The sequence below is a fragment of the Syngnathoides biaculeatus genome, chromosome 16 (assembly GCF_019802595.1).
Source record: "Syngnathoides biaculeatus isolate LvHL_M chromosome 16, ASM1980259v1, whole genome shotgun sequence".
In the NCBI taxonomy this organism is placed as follows: Eukaryota; Metazoa; Chordata; class Actinopteri; order Syngnathiformes; family Syngnathidae; genus Syngnathoides; species Syngnathoides biaculeatus.
Genome location: NC_084655.1, coordinates 12,043,873 through 12,061,000, shown reverse-complemented (window position 1 = coordinate 12,061,000; position 17,128 = coordinate 12,043,873). Strand labels below are relative to the sequence as shown.

Here is a 17,128-nt window from a genome sequence, read left to right as displayed (position 1 = left end):
GCCTATTCCACTCTGCTTCAGTCTATTGTTGCCTTTACTTGTTTTTCTTCCTCATCCCGTTCTGCTCTATTCTCTCTGACAAGCACTTTTCTGTCTTCATTGTTCCTAGTTTTCAGTTAAGCGCCCACACGGCTTCCATAGACTGGTCTAACATAACCACCCAATCACTGACACGTCCGAGTCCAAGCACACAACACACACTCGCACGTACGAGAGCGCACACTTATATTTTACAGCTCTTGAAAAATAGAAGCTAAAGTTAAAGGCAATGGAGAGCGAATGAGCGAGTGTTGGAAAAATGTCAACAGCACGTGGTCCTGGAGGAAGAGAGCTGTCACTGTTGAAGCCCCCTCGAGGGAGGCAGTTTGCCAGGCCGCCTGTCTATTTCCGAACACTGACATGCCAGTGCACTGGCTGACATGCGGTCATACGCTGTCACACGATTTCGGACAATCTGATGGAGAGTGAGCGAAGAAGATTAAAAGGCAAACTGAGAGACAGATAGGCTTCTAAATTGTTTTGAAGGCAGCGTGGTCTTAGCTGAGAGCTACGTGACCCTGATCCCCGAGGTGTCCGACAGAGCCCAAACAAGAAGATCACTTACAAGCTATCTCCACAAGTCAGGAGGGCACAAGCTGCTCAGAATTTAAGATAGCCAATCCTCCACAACCTTACTTGTTTGAAGTTTCCGTGTTTGTTTGTGAGAAACAGGCGCACAGTTTATTGTACATGATACCTGACACAAGGGTGATTAAATGAGACTTTGATTTTTGTAGTAGAAGCAGATTTCTGGCAGGTCATGTGGCATGGCACTTACAAATTTAGTGCAACACACAATGCACATCCCCAAAATGGACCGTAGTCCACCTTTGATGTCTCCAGTTCATTCACTTCAAAATCATAAACCGATAAATTGATTTGATGATTGTGTGTTTTATATGATGGTTTGGATTAGGGTATTTTAACACCTGCTGAACCCACATATTTAACATACTGCGGCTCCTCTGAGGTGGAACCCCATCTGTTCTGGCATGCGAGCCCACCTCAGCTTCAAAAAGAACTTCACTAATGCCTGGATAAGACTACACGATAAATTTCGTCTTTTGTGATTGCACTAGACGATTGCTGGGCTTTATCTTGTGAAATCAAACAGTGTCGGAGAGGTGGAACCAGAAAACACGTCATTGGTCAAGGTGACCCTATACATCCGTTACCATGGCGATGAGAGCAACAATGGATAGTCTCTATTTTGTGTGGAGAAAAAAAATAATAACGAAATGAGGAAAAACCTGCGGCGGTCGTCACCAGTGCTCAGGAGAAGACGATCACTCACGGATTGTTTGAAGTGCGTTCGTGTCCTTTTCATACAAAACTGCTAGCAAGCAGGGAAAAGAACGTTATATATACAATAAACTCAAAAGAGGGGCCCCATAGCTCAGTGGTTAGAGCATTGGTTTGGTAAACCAGGGGTCGTGAGTTTGTTTCTCCCTGGGGCCCCCACTCCCCAAGAGGGATTGCGTCAGGAAGGGCATCCGGCGTAAAAACTGTGCCAAAAAAATATGAGCGTTATTCTGAGATGACACGCTGTGACGACCCCTAACGGGACAAGCTGAAAGAAAGTATACAATAAACTCAATAAATCAGAATCATCTTGATTTGCCAAGTATGTCAAAAACACGAGAAATTTGTCTCTGATAGTTGGAGCCGCTCTAGAACAACAACGAACAGCTATTTGACAAAAAATACTTTTGAGAAATAAAAATGATAAAAACACAGCACAGAAAGTCACTGAGCATCGAAAAGTTATCAGTAATCTGGTAATGGTGGTACAATTTCTTCCTGTCAGAATCAGAAGACGTCAACTTTATTCTAATACTGTAAATCGCGCTAATTTTCAACCTGATTCGACCCCTCACATCATGTGACATTATGACTGATCCCAGATTAATGCTACACTGCAAATACATTACAAAATGAATCAACAAAACAAGTTTTGATTGTTTGCATTCAAATGAAAACTGACACCAGGTTGCTTGCATACTGTACGAGAGCATGTTTAATAGTCAATAAATGACGTGCATCCTATTTAAAGGAAAGCGCTTCAGATAAATGTTCCCAAAGCGACAGATTGTAGAGAGAGAACAGCATTCGAGCGCAGAGAGGGATAAACAGGATAAACAGGCGCAGACAATACAAAGGCGAACAAACAGACAGCGCTTCAGACTGACAGATGGACAAACAGAGCAAGGTGATAGATGCACAATCGCTGCATAGTCTATCCTGCCTCTTGGAAGCTGTTCAAAACATGTCCTCTCTGTATATTCAAGCAGAGTGATCAACACTCGCTTCCTGTTCTGACTTTCTCCATCTGTGTCCCATCGCTGTTTGATGCCTCTCACCTCGCTCGTCATCTTGCACTGTTTACCTTTCAGATTTCAACCCTTCCCTAACTTCCTGCTCTGTTTCAACAAATGCATCTGCTACCTTCTGGATCTTTCCAGCCATCTTTCATCAGGCCCTCTGATCGATCTTTTCTCTCCTTTCTGTTTCATCCATCAAGGGCTGCTGTCAGTTTCCTACGACGAGTGGGACTACGGCCTGGAGGCCCGCGTTCGCGATGGAGTGGCCATTATAACCATGGCAACATCCACCATGATGATGGACCGAGGACCTCACACCTTGCTCAAGTCCGAGTGCCACGGAGCTCCTGACAAGAAGACCCCTATTTCGGGCAATCCCAATGAAGTCCTCAGGTTAGTGGGGCTGAGACTGATTCTTGTTCTTAAAGGGTAAATTGTGTTTTCTTTAGATTTGAGCTCTCGTGTTTGCAGCGAGTGGCACGGTGGCGCAGCTATGGAGTGTTGTCCTCACAGTTCTGAGGACTGGGGTTCATATCCCACATCCCATAAACATGCATTCATTGGAGACTCTAAATTGCCCCTTGGTATGATTGTGAGTGTGACTGTTGTTCATCTCCACGTGCCCTGCGATGGATGTACCCCGCCTCCTGCCCGATAACAGCTGGGATAGGCTCCAGCACTGTCGCGACCCTCGTGAGGCTAGGCGCCGGCCGAGCAAGTGGATGTTTGTAACATATCAAAAATTGACCAGACTCAGTTATCGCTGTTACAGTTTTACAATAGATGGCACGGTAGCCGACAAGTTAGCATGTCAGCCTCACAGTCCTGAACAACCGGTTTCCAATCTGGCCTCGTCTGTGTGGAGTTTGTTTGACTGTAGTGGCAAACAAAGGATTCAAACCAGCACAAGATGTAGTGACCAGACACCCTAGAAGTACACTGTAAAAGTTGCACATGCTCAGACACCTTCATCCCCTGCATACTGTGATCATCCTCCCCCATGTAATAATACCCTGCTCACACAAAAGCCCCCTTCACCACGTGCCTTGCCGTGAAAATCCGACCCCGCCCCCTCAGCTGTCCGTCTCAGCGGCAGGCCTTTTGAACCAGCTGTGAAGCGGCGCACACGGCGGCACTTTACTTTCTGCGCATCCTAATTGGTCCCAATGGCGTTTCGGTGGGCAAACACACACCCCTGTCATGCTGTGCTCCAGAGCTCTAGCACAGAACTATATTCAGCAGGGCAGCATCACCCCTCACACCCTGTGCGTGTTTGCTCAAGTCGTGGCTGTGTTTTTATTTTCGTTAAGACTTGATGTGAATGTCTGTGGAGGTCTGTGTCTGCACAGTGTGTGTTTTCACCTGCACTTGTTATGGTGGCACACAGATTACGACCTCACTCAGACCTCCAAAATTATAACAACTATTTCCCTTTGAATTTTTTGCAGCGCTACTTCTGAAAACATGTGTGATGCGGCAGCTTGCATATGTCCCCTTTTTTTCCAATCACTGTGATCCAAACCTCAACAATGCCCTCAGTAGAAGGCCGTCCTCTGCCTAGGCTGATCAGTCATGCCAGTTGTACAGTAAAGAAAAGTATTTGAACACCCTGCTATATTGCAAGTTTTGCCACTTCGAAATCATGGAGGGGTCTGAAATTTTCATCGTAGGTGCATGTCCACTGTGAGAGAGATCATCTCAAAACAAAAATCAAGAAATCACAATAAATGATTTTTTTTACGATGTATTTGTGCGAGACAGCTGCAAATAAGTGTTTGAACACCTGAGAAAACCAATGTTATTATTTAGTACACAGTTCTTTGTTTGCAATTACAGAGGTCAAACGTTTCCTGTAGTTGGGTTTGCACACACTGCAGGAGGGATTTTGGCCCACTCCTCCACACAGATCTTCTCTCGATCAGACACGTTTCTGGGCTGTCACTGAGAAACACAGAATTTCAGTTCCCTCCAAAGATTTTCTATTGGGTTTAGGTCTGGAGACTGGCTAGGCCACGCCAGAACCTTGATATGTTTCTTATGGAGCCACTCATTGGTTTTCCTGGCTGTGTGCGTCAGGTCATTGTCATGTTGGAAGACCCAGCATCCACCCATCTTCATTGCTCTGACTGAGGGAAAGAGGTTGTTCCCCAAAATCTCACAATAAATGGCCGCGGTCATCCTCTCCTTAATACAGTGCAGCTGTCCTGTCCTGTGTGCAGAAAAACACCCCCAAAGCATGATGCTACCACTCCCATGCTTCATAGTAGGGATGGTGTTCTCGGGATGGAACTCATCATTCGTCTTTCCATTTTGGTCTCATCTGACCACAAAACTTTCTCCCATGACTCCTCTGTATCATCCAAATGGTCATTGGCAAACTTAAGACGGCACTTGACATGTGCTAGTTTAAGCAGGGGAACCTTCCCTACAATGCATGATTTCAAATCATGACGTCTTTAGTGTATTACCAACAGTCACCTTGGAAACAGGGGTCCAAGCTCTTTCCAAGTCATTGACCAAGTCCTGTCATGTAGTCCTGGGCTGATTCCTTGTCTTTCTAAGGATCATTGAGAATCCACGATGTCATACAGTATCTTGCATGGGGCTCCACTCCGATTGAGATTGACCGTCATGTTTAGCTTCTTCCATTTTCTAATGATTGCTCCAACAGTGGACCTTTTTCACCAAGATGCTTGGGAATTTTTCCATCGCCCTTTCCAGCCGTGTGGAGTTGTACAATTTTGTCTCTGGTGTCTTTGGACAGCTCTTTGGTCTTGGCCATGTTACAAGTTTGAGTCTGACTGATTGTATAGGGTGGACAGGTGTCTTTATGCAGCTAACAACCTCACACAGTTGCATCTGATTCAGGATAATACATGGAGTGGAAGTGGACTTTCAAAGGCGGACTAACAGGTCTTTGAGGGTCAGAATTCTAGACGATAGACAGGTGTTCAAATACTTATTTGCAGCTGTATCACAAAAAATAAATTGTTAAAAAATATTACATTGTGATTTCTGGATTTTTCTTTTTCGATTATCGCTCTCACAGTGGACCTGCAGCTACGATGAAATTTCAGACGCCTCCATGATTTCTAAGTGGGAGAACTTGCAATATAGCAGGGTGTCCAAATACTTATTTTTTTCACTGTAGTATACTTTCCTTCCTTTTTTGTTGTTGTCTTTAACTTTACACAACAGTCATCCCATGCTCCCATCCTCGTTGCGCAAATACATACACGGTACACCTTGGAATTTGTCAACAATAATTATCTGGATCCAGCACGGGTTCTAGATCTCTCCAGGTTTTTGCAAGCATGCTTACTGAAATGAACAATAAGGGTGTGAGCCTGCGCCTTCTCCATCCTCTCGACTGTTGTGCTGTGTCATCACAGCCACCATCTGAGCTTTGGACGTGGAGTTTTCTAATCATCTTAGCTATGTTGTTGATTAGATCAGTTGCAAGCACCACTAAGATCCTTCGCCCCTCGCTGCCTTAACTACATTTCTGTGGCGATAACCTTTGTCTTCAAGTGTTCAATCAAGAGATTATCAATTGGATACAGTCTATGAAATGGCAACTGAATGGCTCCTTGCACGGGGAGCCTTGATGCCATGCATGACGGTTCGCTACTAAGTGAATCAATGCTTCAGGTGATGGATAAATGGAGAACGAGAGGAGAAACAACTCAATGAAAGGCAGTGTCAGTCTCGGGTGAACTCAAATACCACGGAGAGGAAATAAATGAGTGCAGACACATAAAAATGCTTCCACGCAGGACAGTGTGTCACTGAATGGTTTGATGAGGATGAAAAGGATGTGATTCATATGCTGCGGCCTTTTCAATCACACCATTTTAATTAATTGAACACTTGTGGGAGATTTTGCATAACTACTTACCAGCCAGCATCTTTCCACCACCAAGCGAGCCTCTTTTTCTGGTTTGCTGTTTCCATTAAAATGTTCTCCCCACTTAGTTTTTGATTTTTTTTTTCATTTTCCACCCATCTGTAGCTCTTAATTATCAGATAGTCATGACTAATTCTGTATTCTCTGAGAGTCTGCAATAAATAGGTCCTGAAAACAAACCATGGAAAATTGATTGAACTCAGCAGCTGAATGGAAGACTAATCGGCAAACTATGGGAATTGGATTAGAATTTGTTCTGAATCTCAAAAACTCATTAGGAGTAGTTATTAATCTGTAGAAATGGAATGAGCATGATTCAGAAACTGCTTGGTGTATTTCCTGTTTTCTATTTATTCCGAGCAGCGTCATCTCAAATTACCTTCCTGAGCGCTAAAACCGCATGCTCCGTTTCTAGTGGAACATATTTTTTGTTCAATTGCAAGGAAATCACATCGGTTTAGAGAGAGCAGGCAATCATGAGAAAGAGTTCCACGGGTCAACAAAACCTGTTCGATTTTGCTTTCAAGCTGTGACGCATGACTTTGAAAGTGCATGTTTCACGTTTCCAGCCGAAAGTTTGTTTTTTTCAAACTGACTTAGTGTCGACTGAGTGTGTTTCCTGATGAAGAAGAAAAAAAAAAAAAAAAACATTGTTGAACAGAATTCTGTCCAACATTTGGCCGGGGGCAATTTGTGGCACTCTGCCCATGTTTGAATTGGTCCACCACATACTCTATTCTCCTAATAAAAATAAACATGAGCTGCATCAATAGGTTACAAGAAAAAATTATAATCTAAAAAAATTGAACACTTTTTTTTTAAAAACAAAAATGTAACAAAAGTTGAATGTTACCAGCTATCACACTTAAATCCTTTTTTAAAATGTACTGTAAAAAAGGTTAAATGTGAATTTGTCTGGTTTTTTTTTTTTGTTAAAATTGTACATGAACTTGTTACAAACTGTCACCCATTTTTCTTTAAAACATTTTTCACAGTAATACTTGTTTGTAAAACAAACTGAAATTCAACCATAAAACTCTTTTCATATACAGAAGCTCACCTTGGACTGTAATGTTTACAAGTGCTACAGAAAATGGATGGAGGACTAGATTATTGGACATTGGATATTTTTTTCTCAAGTGTTCATGTTCTTTTAGATCCATAAGCAATCAAAACGAAGCAACCAGGGCACAACAACAACAAATAAAGGACACAGCACGCTCTGCGAAGGTCACAACTGTAAGTAAATGAAGTCCCTCTGCTAACCTGACTAGAAAAGATAGCAGAGGGAAGAAGGGGAGGAGGAGGAGAGGTGCGTGAGGAAAGGAGAATCAGAAGAAGAACAGAGCCAGGCAGCGATGGAAGCCAACAATGCACTTCGGCGTGAGGATCATGAGTTTGACAGCAGGGCTGCTGACCCCACGTGCCGTGGAAACGTACCAAGTGAGCTTGAACTTGGAAAGGTGTCAAATGCGTTTTAAGCTCTGTGGACCCTTTTGAACTCCACTTTCCTCAGAGCTGCTTACGAAAGAATTTGTGATTATTAAACGCCATTATAATGCGATGCGCGTGTTCTCATGCGCATGCGCTTTCCTCATCTGTCCATCCATGTATGTGTGTGAGTGTGCTCTTCGCTTGACCTCGATTAGGATGCTCCTGCTTTATTTATTATTATATATTTTTAAATACAACTTTTGTTTCAGTGTCCCATTTTCCTGCTACCTTCTTGTCTTCTGTGTTTACTTAGCTTTCTACATTCCTATTGTCTTATCTTCCACTCGCACTCTGCCCATTTACTTTGTTATACTTCTTATTTTCTGCCACCTGATACATTTTATACAGTACATTTAAAAAAAACTAATGAATGTTCTTGACTGAATTTTGAGAAAATGATTTGTTTTCCGTATACCTGTATTGAGTCTCTTTCTGCAGAACCTAAACTCCTGTCTATTTCATATTAATTTACTGATCGGTTAATCGGTTGATGCGTTATGTCATATGTCCATCAGTTAAGGCTCCCGCAAAAGTTCCAACCTTCCTCACAGTCACACTGACTTCCCTCAGTGTGCTTTCAGCAAAGTTACAGTATGTTAGTGTGCATTTTCTGTTCCCATGACCACGCGGTGACAAATGGGGCATTTTCCATACAGGTTCTTCTGTGCAAATATAATAAGTGCATTCCGACTCAGTAATTGCTGAGGCGCGTAATTCATGACTAATTTATTCTGGGGTTAATTTATTAAAACTGTCTTATCAATATTTCACACTCCTCGTCGATTATTCACATGAGAACATGCGCTTAAGCATATCTGTGTCAACCCATGAATTTAGTATACTGTAGTGAGCGGCTCTTTGCGTGTCTGCGTGTGTTACTTACGTTTTCTTCTCATACAGTATGTAACTAGAAATAAGACCATTTATGAGTAAAGCAGCGTGACTGGATTAATTTTTCCTCTGAATGCCTTCACATAATTTAGTTTTGACAGGTGGAGAGAGCTACTGTTGTATTTATTTATTTGTTAGCGGCTCAGCAGGACGGTTCTTTTCATTTGACCTGATAGTGTCAACAAGACATCAAATCAAGGCAGTTTGGGGGTGCCCAATTCAATAAACACGACGGTGTTACAATTTCACGTCACATGGCGCCACTGCATAAAGGGACGCGGGCTGAACTGCGAGGAAAGAGTAACCATAGCAACCCGTCTTGTAGTTTTACGCGAGGCACGCTGACGTACAAGTGGGACCTGCGGGATCTGGCTGAGATTCTTTTACGACCAAAAAGTGGTACGTACCTTTCCCGACATGTGAAAGTAGAAACTAGGAAAAACAAAGACTGAACCAAAGAGTACCAATTAAAAGAAATGGGATGTCAACTCAAGCCACAATATTCAGTGCACACAATGAGATTCAATTTGTGCACGGTGTGATACTGACGAATATTTCTACTAATTTGACTACCTTCTTTAAATGTAAAAAGTTCTCAGTGTGACACAATGCAGTTATACACTTATAATCATCGACTTGGCAGAGTTAAAGTAATACCTTATTGGCATTGTCAGTCTCAGTAAAAGGCACAAAACAAAGACTGATGAGGAGAGAAAACGAGCCAGCCAAATAGAGCAGGAAGACATTTGAATCGTAACAACGTGTCCTCTTCCCCTTTTTCGCTTTGAATCCCATCACACCCTTTGTCTCGTTCCCGCCCACCTCTACGAGAGATTACCGTTGCCATAGCGACACAGCAGATTGGCTCGGAAGTCACAGCGGTTGTGGGTGCCATGGCAACACACATATGCTTGTGTTTCACTCCGTCGCCGCTGTCAGGGATGTGCGGGGCGCACACGCGCTCGCAAACAACGGCGCCGCATCGCGCCGCGTACCAGTCGAGATTAAAGGGGCCGCCGCGTCAAGTCATTTTGCAAATGGCCTACGATTTATGCGGCACATTCTGTGCACTTTGTATCGGTGCCAGATCTACGTGGGATGGGGCCGTGCGGGGGACGAACGGGGGCCGCACGAGACGGCGTTATCCCGGATGTGGCCGCCCGTCCAAGTTCATGGAAAAGATCAATATTCAATACAGGAAATCGTATAAATATACCGCCATTAGCTTAATTGCCGGATTGCTACGCAAGACATTCCATTTTGTAAGGTAGGGAGGTATGTAGGTAGCCACTTGGTAGGCAGACAGATGGATAAATAGCTTTTCTCCTCTTGTGCATATTTCATCTACATATATATGATAGCCGAGGTTATGAGGTAGATTGTTTCCATAGAAACTGTCACTGAGTAGACGGGGGTTGGTTGGTTGGGTGGGTGAGAGACCAAGAGTAAAAGGTGAGGAGGAAAATAATCAAGAAAGAGACTGTGTTTGAGTGCATGTCTCTCGTGTTTCTATCTCTTCGAGGAGCAGTTGGAGTTTTCGACTTCATGCTTGAGGACATCCGGGTTATATGTCATGTCGGGACACATTGTCAAAAGGTTTCAATTCAAAGCAGAGGGGAGGCTTGGCGTTCAGGGAAAAAGAACAAAGATTGAGGTTGGACATATTTGTTGGTTAAGGTTTAGGTCAGGGGTTATGCATTATGTTAAGCAGAGAGGAGAAGAGTAAGTGGAAGCATTTGTATGCGCGTGTTTGTGTCCGTGTGCACGCGCAGGAGGGGGTGTGTGAAGTGATTTGAGTTCACCTGACATAAATATTCCCATGTACACACGCTTACACACTCCTACGCTCGTTCAATATAATCGCTGCATGAGAGTGTTTGAAGTGTGTGCGTGTGTTGTGTGCTTGTGAGTGCATGTGCGCGCGCATCCGTGCGTGCTGTGCAGCTGAAACGAGGTGAAATTATTTCACTTGACAGCAACAATGCTGCTTTTTCTCGTTTTCTGCTCCTCCACAACACAAAACAGACTGACAAAAGCAGCCGTGGTGAGTAACACGAAGATTCGAGCGTACCGCTAGTGAATACATAGTTTAAATTAATTCTTCATATTGGGGATTTTATGCGGGGTGCTGAAATTACAGCACAATGGAGGTGTGTCTTTGGTTGGTCATTTGATGATGTGTTTGTAGGTACAGGTAGAAAATAAAGTGCATCTGCAATGGAGGAAAGCACGTTATTATCACCATACTGTACTTTATCATTATTTATTATCATGCTACTGTCACTTTTGTGTGCATTTCAGCCATTCAGATTTTGGTGTAACTCCACCAAGCTGAAGTTCAGTTCAGCTTGCCGCGTCACAATGTGGACCCGTAAATTCCAGTCTGGCTCGTGCGTCGACAATGGCGTGCGAAAGCGGTGTGGCGATAGCTTTTTTTTTTTTTTTTTTAATTACATAAATAGTGTGACATCATAGTTAACCTGCCAACTAACTCAAGAACAACACAACCAAAAAATAAAGGAAAAAAACAGACGTAATTTTGTGGTCCTTTTTATTTAATTTATAGCTCTGTCCCTGGATAATGACAAGCCTTGTTTTGGAAAACTCCCTTTTTGTGTTTTTCCCCTCCAATTACCCTTGATCACTCTCTCTCTCACACACACACTGGCTGCTCTTAGTTACTTTTGAGGGTGACATCATTCATGCAGATGAGTTGTTTGATCAAAATAACAATTAGAAATGCCATTGACACAATACATATGCACAAAAAGTTCCACACATTTTGTGTACTTTTTAAAACCATTCCACAGCACTGCAAACTATATCCACAATGATAAACCCTACACATTCATATTATGTGTCTGTGGCTGACTCTCTTTTTGTAAACACAATACAATACGGTACAGTATATGTTCAGTATGTGACCTACAAAATATTCAAATAAATGTTTCCTGTTTGTTATTCTCAACTCAGGTACCTAATGAATGTAACGTTCGAGGGTCGTAATCTTTCGTTCAGTGAGGACGGCTACCAGATGCACCCCAAACTGGTCATCATTCTGCTCAACAAGGACAGACAGTGGGACAGGGTGAGTTTGTGTGTGTGCGGGTGTCTTAGTTTTGGGTCACGTCACAAGTTGCCAAGAGAAACAAATAGTACCTTGTCTTCCTTTATTTTGGTTCTTTTAATGTGAAAGAATTACACGTGACATCAGTTGAATGGTATAAAACTGTTAGCAGTGGCACCGAGTTAATTTAGTGAGTGGAGTGCCTGATGGGGACAGAAAATATCGGATTCCCTCATCATCACATTTTCAGTTTTCAAGCATTTTAAGCCCAAAGCTTTATAGGCGCCACACTGATTAGATATTATCAGATTGGTGAAGGTGCCTTTGAGCAGCATGCTGCAGCGCAGGCTCCTGAGCGATGCTTTTGAATGAGTACTTGGCAAAGATGCTAATTATCACGAACCCACTATTATGTAGTCCGACAACATCACTCTCCCTTTCGTTTTGCTACCACCTAAAGCTCATTTCTCTTATTCTTTGCCATCAAACTCTGCTGATTGATTTGAAATATTTTTTTAGTCACGATTAGAGTTTTGAAAATTCTTTAATCAAAACATTAAAGTGAAAAATACAATTGATAAGATTAGGATGAAATATTGGCAATACATTTGTCCCTACTCTTAGCAATATATATATATTTTTAATTTGCAGGATTGACATATTTGTGGAGGTGCCTCAGCTGGAAAGCGTTGGCCTCACAGTTCTGAGGTCACTGGTTCGATCCCAGCCCCGCCTGTGTGGAGTTTGCATGTTCTCCCCGTGCCTGTGTGGGTTTTCTCCCGGCACTCTGGTTTCCTCTCGCATTCCAAAAACATGTATTACATTAATTGGACACTCTAACTCCCCCTTAGGTGTGATTGTGAGTGCAGCTCTTTGTCTCTATGTGCCCTGTGATTGGCTGGCAACCAGTTCAGGGTGTACCCTGCCTCCAGCCTGTTGACAGTTGGGATAGGCTCCAGCACTCCCATGACCCTCGTGAGGATAAGCGGCTAAGAAAATGGATGGATGGATGGATGGATGTGTATATATATATATAAATGCCATTTGGAGATGTGCAACGAAGGACAAAACTACTTTTTAAAAGTAATCCTGGAGCTGTGCAAGTATTTTAATGTTTTCATTTTAAAAGGTCTTAAGCAGATGGAGAAAGTCCAGATGTGGCAGGTCGTAGGTTAATAATCCCGAGACTGGCTGTCACATTTGAAAATGAACCCGAAACACACAGCGCCACCTGTAAAGTCACTGCAAGCACGCCCCCTCCTCGCCCGCCCTTGTAGCTGACTTCTGTGACTCTTCCTCTTCTCTATTCTTTGTATTCCTCTGTCTTCTACCTCTCCAATCTATATTCTGTCCTGTGATCAGAGAACAAGGTGAGCGTCTCCCCTTCTGCCTCCCTTGTCTCACTTCCCCCCCCCCCACTTCTTCGCACCCCCTCTCGAGCCAGCGTTCTCACTCATGTTTAATTCTCGGCTTCACTTGCAGCTGAACTCCTTTTGTGGATCCTAATGAGTTCCGGCTCTTTCAAGCGTCCTTCCTGGCACCTTTTGACAACTCTGAAGTGCCCACTCGTGTTCATTCCCTCTTTCTTTGCCCACGAGCCCCCTTTCTCTCCATCTTTGTCTATATTGTACCCAGTCATTCATATTTGAAAAATGTACGGGTGTGGTCAGTAATGCCCGCAGATATAAAGTTGGGGGTGTGATTAGGGATGGAATCTCAAGACTTTAAAATAACCTACGGAGTTGTTTTACCCGAGTATGTAGCTGTTACCTAATACCATAATCAGAATTTATTGACACTGCACAGACTGAAACAGACATTTTTAAAGAGGTCAATAGACATTCAATTTCAAAACTAAATATAGATAGTTCACATTTCAATATATGGACAGACTAGTCTAACGTTAGAACTTAGATCAAGTCAAAGTAAATCACAATCTCATACTTATAGTTAGATGCTGAAACGTTACCTGTGTTATATCCCAGAAATGTTTTCAGTGTAACTGAATTTCCTTTGACATGGCTCATGATGTTGATGACTTTCGACGTAAATGCGCTCGCAGTAGGTGAAGAAGCTCGGTACGTGTGCTTTTGGCATAACTTCTGAACATGTTCAGTACGGTTAACTTGCATTTCCTGTTTCCGGGTGAATACTGATTGGTAAGGATCAGGCCTGTTTTGTTTCCAACGTTTATGAAATAAACACGTAAATTCATGTCAAGACTACACAAAATAAGTGATGTTTTTCGATATCTATGTAAGTAAGTATGCAAGTAGTGGGGTTCCACTCATGGAATACTCATACATACTCATGCAAGAGGGCAAAACTGATACTAAGCCTCGTCTACTTCAGTCAGCCCTGTCAGGTTCCCTGCAGTGGAACATATGTTTACATGCAGAGTACATATTTAAACAAGTTTGTCGATTCTACATACCGTACGCTCCTATTACGGCTCTGAATCTCGTTAATGATTGTGGCCTTTCATTGGGGGGGTCCAAGCCATTTCCTGAAATGAAAATGAAAATGAAAGTGGACTGAATGCAGCGGCTACTTGAAGGAAAGGGCATCAGCAGAGTGGCGTCATGTGACCGACAACTGGGGACTAATTGATGACTCTTGGTTGGAGGAGAGCCACGAGGGCTTGGCCGGTCCTCGAGGCGTACAGCTGGACTCTCCTCCGCAGAGAAGGCCGCATTTTGCATGTGAATGAGTGGCCATCGCCAGCTGGTCATGTGACTCCTTGGCTCCATCTATCTTCCGTGTCGTATCTTGCTGTATCTCACAATAGGATTGATACATATCTGCACCTCCTCACTCTTCTTTCCCATCTAATCCGATCACCGTCTCTTTACTCCGGATCTGAATTCTCTTCTTTTCTCTATTTTAGTGTTGTCCTTCAGTTTAACCTTCCTCTCTTTCTCAGCTCGAGGCGCCTGTTCTTTTTCTCCTCTCTTACCGTTTTTGTCGTTGTTGTATGTCAGAAAGAAGGGGCTTCAAAAACAACACGCTAATACAATTGGATGAAAAAGCAACTTTACTGTACTGGGCAAATGTCCTATCCCACCATCAGATATGTACGTATGTTGTTTTAACAAGGTCATTATCAGCATATATAAGTAGAATGCCACTCATTGGAGTAGAGACCTCAACCAAAGTACACTTGTTATCAAAAGTGAAATAGTGGATCTTACACTTAATGTGGTCAAACAAGCACATGGACAAATTTCAAACTTACTCTTCTGGTATTGGTCTTTAGCTGGAGTTCTCCCAACTCGTCTATCTGTAGGTGGGCAAATGGGAGAACGGTTCGCTTTCCATGAAGTACCACGTGTGGCCTCGCTATGAACTCTACGGTGGGGTTGCAGCCAGGGAGGATGACCACCTGTCCATTGTGACGCTGGAGGAGGCCCCTTTCGTCATCGTGGAAGACGTGGACCCGCTTAGTGGCACTTGCATGAGGAACACCGTGCCCTGCCGCAAGCAGATCAAAACATTGTGAGAATCAACGCTGCAATTATTCCCTGAATCCATTTTAAGGGTGTATTTTACAGTCACCAGTTGATTTGGGTACATGGAGCACACTAAATGCTTTCACCCGTGATGTAAAATTGCAATTGCTTAAGGTTTAATATTCTTAACTTTGCTTTTTATGTAGACAATTTGCCTGACTACATATGTTTTTCATTAATGAAAAGAACTAATTGTGTGTTGTAAATTCATTGCCATATTCAGGAATCAGACAAAGGAGTCAGGGATCTACATCAAGCGTTGCTGTAAGGGCTTCTGCATTGACATCCTGAAGAAGATCGCCAAGTCAGTCAAGTTCACATATGACTTGTACCTCGTTACGAATGGCAAACATGGCAAGAAGATCAATGGAACCTGGAACGGCATGGTGGGAGAGGTACAATGTCTTTTACATGTTCCTTTTTCCTCTGACAATGCTTCAGTTGGTAAATATAGGTGCACAATTGTGTGTGGAAAGTTCACGAATGACAACTGGAGTTCAATTATTGAACAAAATCCATCCACAATATGGGCAGTACGAACAAAGGTCTTGCCAATACTGTCAGGGGTAGTTCAAGGGTTTGAATTTGACCAGTGAATTGGAATTCTTCTGAACAAAGACATTTTATGATTCCAGGTTTGTGAGAAGAGTTTGGGGAAAACGGTTTTCACCTGCATCTTATGAGCCCTGATCTCAAGCCCTAGTTCATTCCAAACACCTTCAAGATGACCTAAAACAGTTTGTTAGCCAGGCCCTCTCTTCGGACCTTGACCTTGCTGATGTCTTGTAAAAATTGTTCACAGCTGAAACGCGTGTTCACGTATGTTCATATTTTGTGTACTCTTATATAATATGGGAAAGGGGGTGCTAAAATGCCCCCCATGCTTACAGCGCTGTGGGAAGTTGCCATCCCCATCCCGACAGTTGTTTTTGGTTGCAATTATGTGTGGGTGAAGTTGAAGAAATGTCTGCCTTTCTTCCCATAGGCCATATGAACTCTGCTATATTTAGTTGCTCAGTCTGAAGGGTGAATCTCCTCATGGAAATTTGTTTTCATACCTTCACATTTGAGCAGCCCCAAACTGTTGGGTCAGGGGGCTCTTAATGTTCCATCATAGACCCCGGTCCGGAGCAAAGCTTCTTGTCAGTTCTCCTGAATCAACCCCTTGGAGCAAGCAGCACTTCTGCTGTCTGGCTGGTCGTTTGGTAATGAAGGGAAAAGGTAAGCAGATCAATAGCAGCTGAAAGGTCATGGGTGGAAAACACAACCGTGTCCATCTCTGAGAACAGGGACGTCTGCATAACCTTCACAAGTCACAGGCTCCATGAAGATTTGTCCATTTTTATATTTTTTTTTTTTGCTACTCGCTATTCAATTTCTATTAAACTGGATCATTTAATCTATTATACAAAGCCATTCAAGTTAGCCTGCTAGGCCAGCGAGTGTCTTTAGTGTGCACTGAGCTATAAGTGTGCTCACCTGTAATAGACTCCATCACCCTTGCTAAAAGCGTCATAATGTGCTGTCTCCTCCTCGCCCTCACAGATGAATGGTCATTAGGAAGGGGGCGGGGGGCGGCATTTGTCAAACTCTCTCTCTTTCTCTCTCTCTCTCTCAAATGCACAGAAACACACACACACACACACACACGAGTATACAAGCCATGAACACAGGGAATAGTGCGTAATGGTAAAGGTGCCAACACATGGGCACAGACTGATTATTACACAAACGTCACTCTCTGTCACTTGCACTCTTTTTCTGACTTCATCTCACACGAACCCCCACCCACCCACCTCCCCAAAGCACACACACACACACACACACACACACACACACACACACACACACCACACACACACACACACACCATGGTTCGGCTGTATTCTTCACTTTTGAT

The 17,128-nt window shown here is 43.2% G+C and overlaps 1 protein-coding gene across 1 annotated transcript in view; it reads left to right on the top strand.

Annotated features, from left to right (window-relative positions):
- LOC133514668 (glutamate receptor ionotropic, NMDA 2B-like) overlaps window positions 1-17,128 on the top strand; it is a 126,168-nt gene that overhangs the window by 80,780 nt on the left and 28,260 nt on the right. The window contains exons 7-10 of the mRNA XM_061846503.1: window positions 2,561-2,753; window positions 11,626-11,740; window positions 15,006-15,214; window positions 15,452-15,623. Coding sequence (XP_061702487.1) covers window positions 2,561-2,753; window positions 11,626-11,740; window positions 15,006-15,214; window positions 15,452-15,623 — 689 coding nt within the window. The remainder of the gene's footprint in view (window positions 1-2,560; window positions 2,754-11,625; window positions 11,741-15,005; window positions 15,215-15,451; window positions 15,624-17,128) is intronic.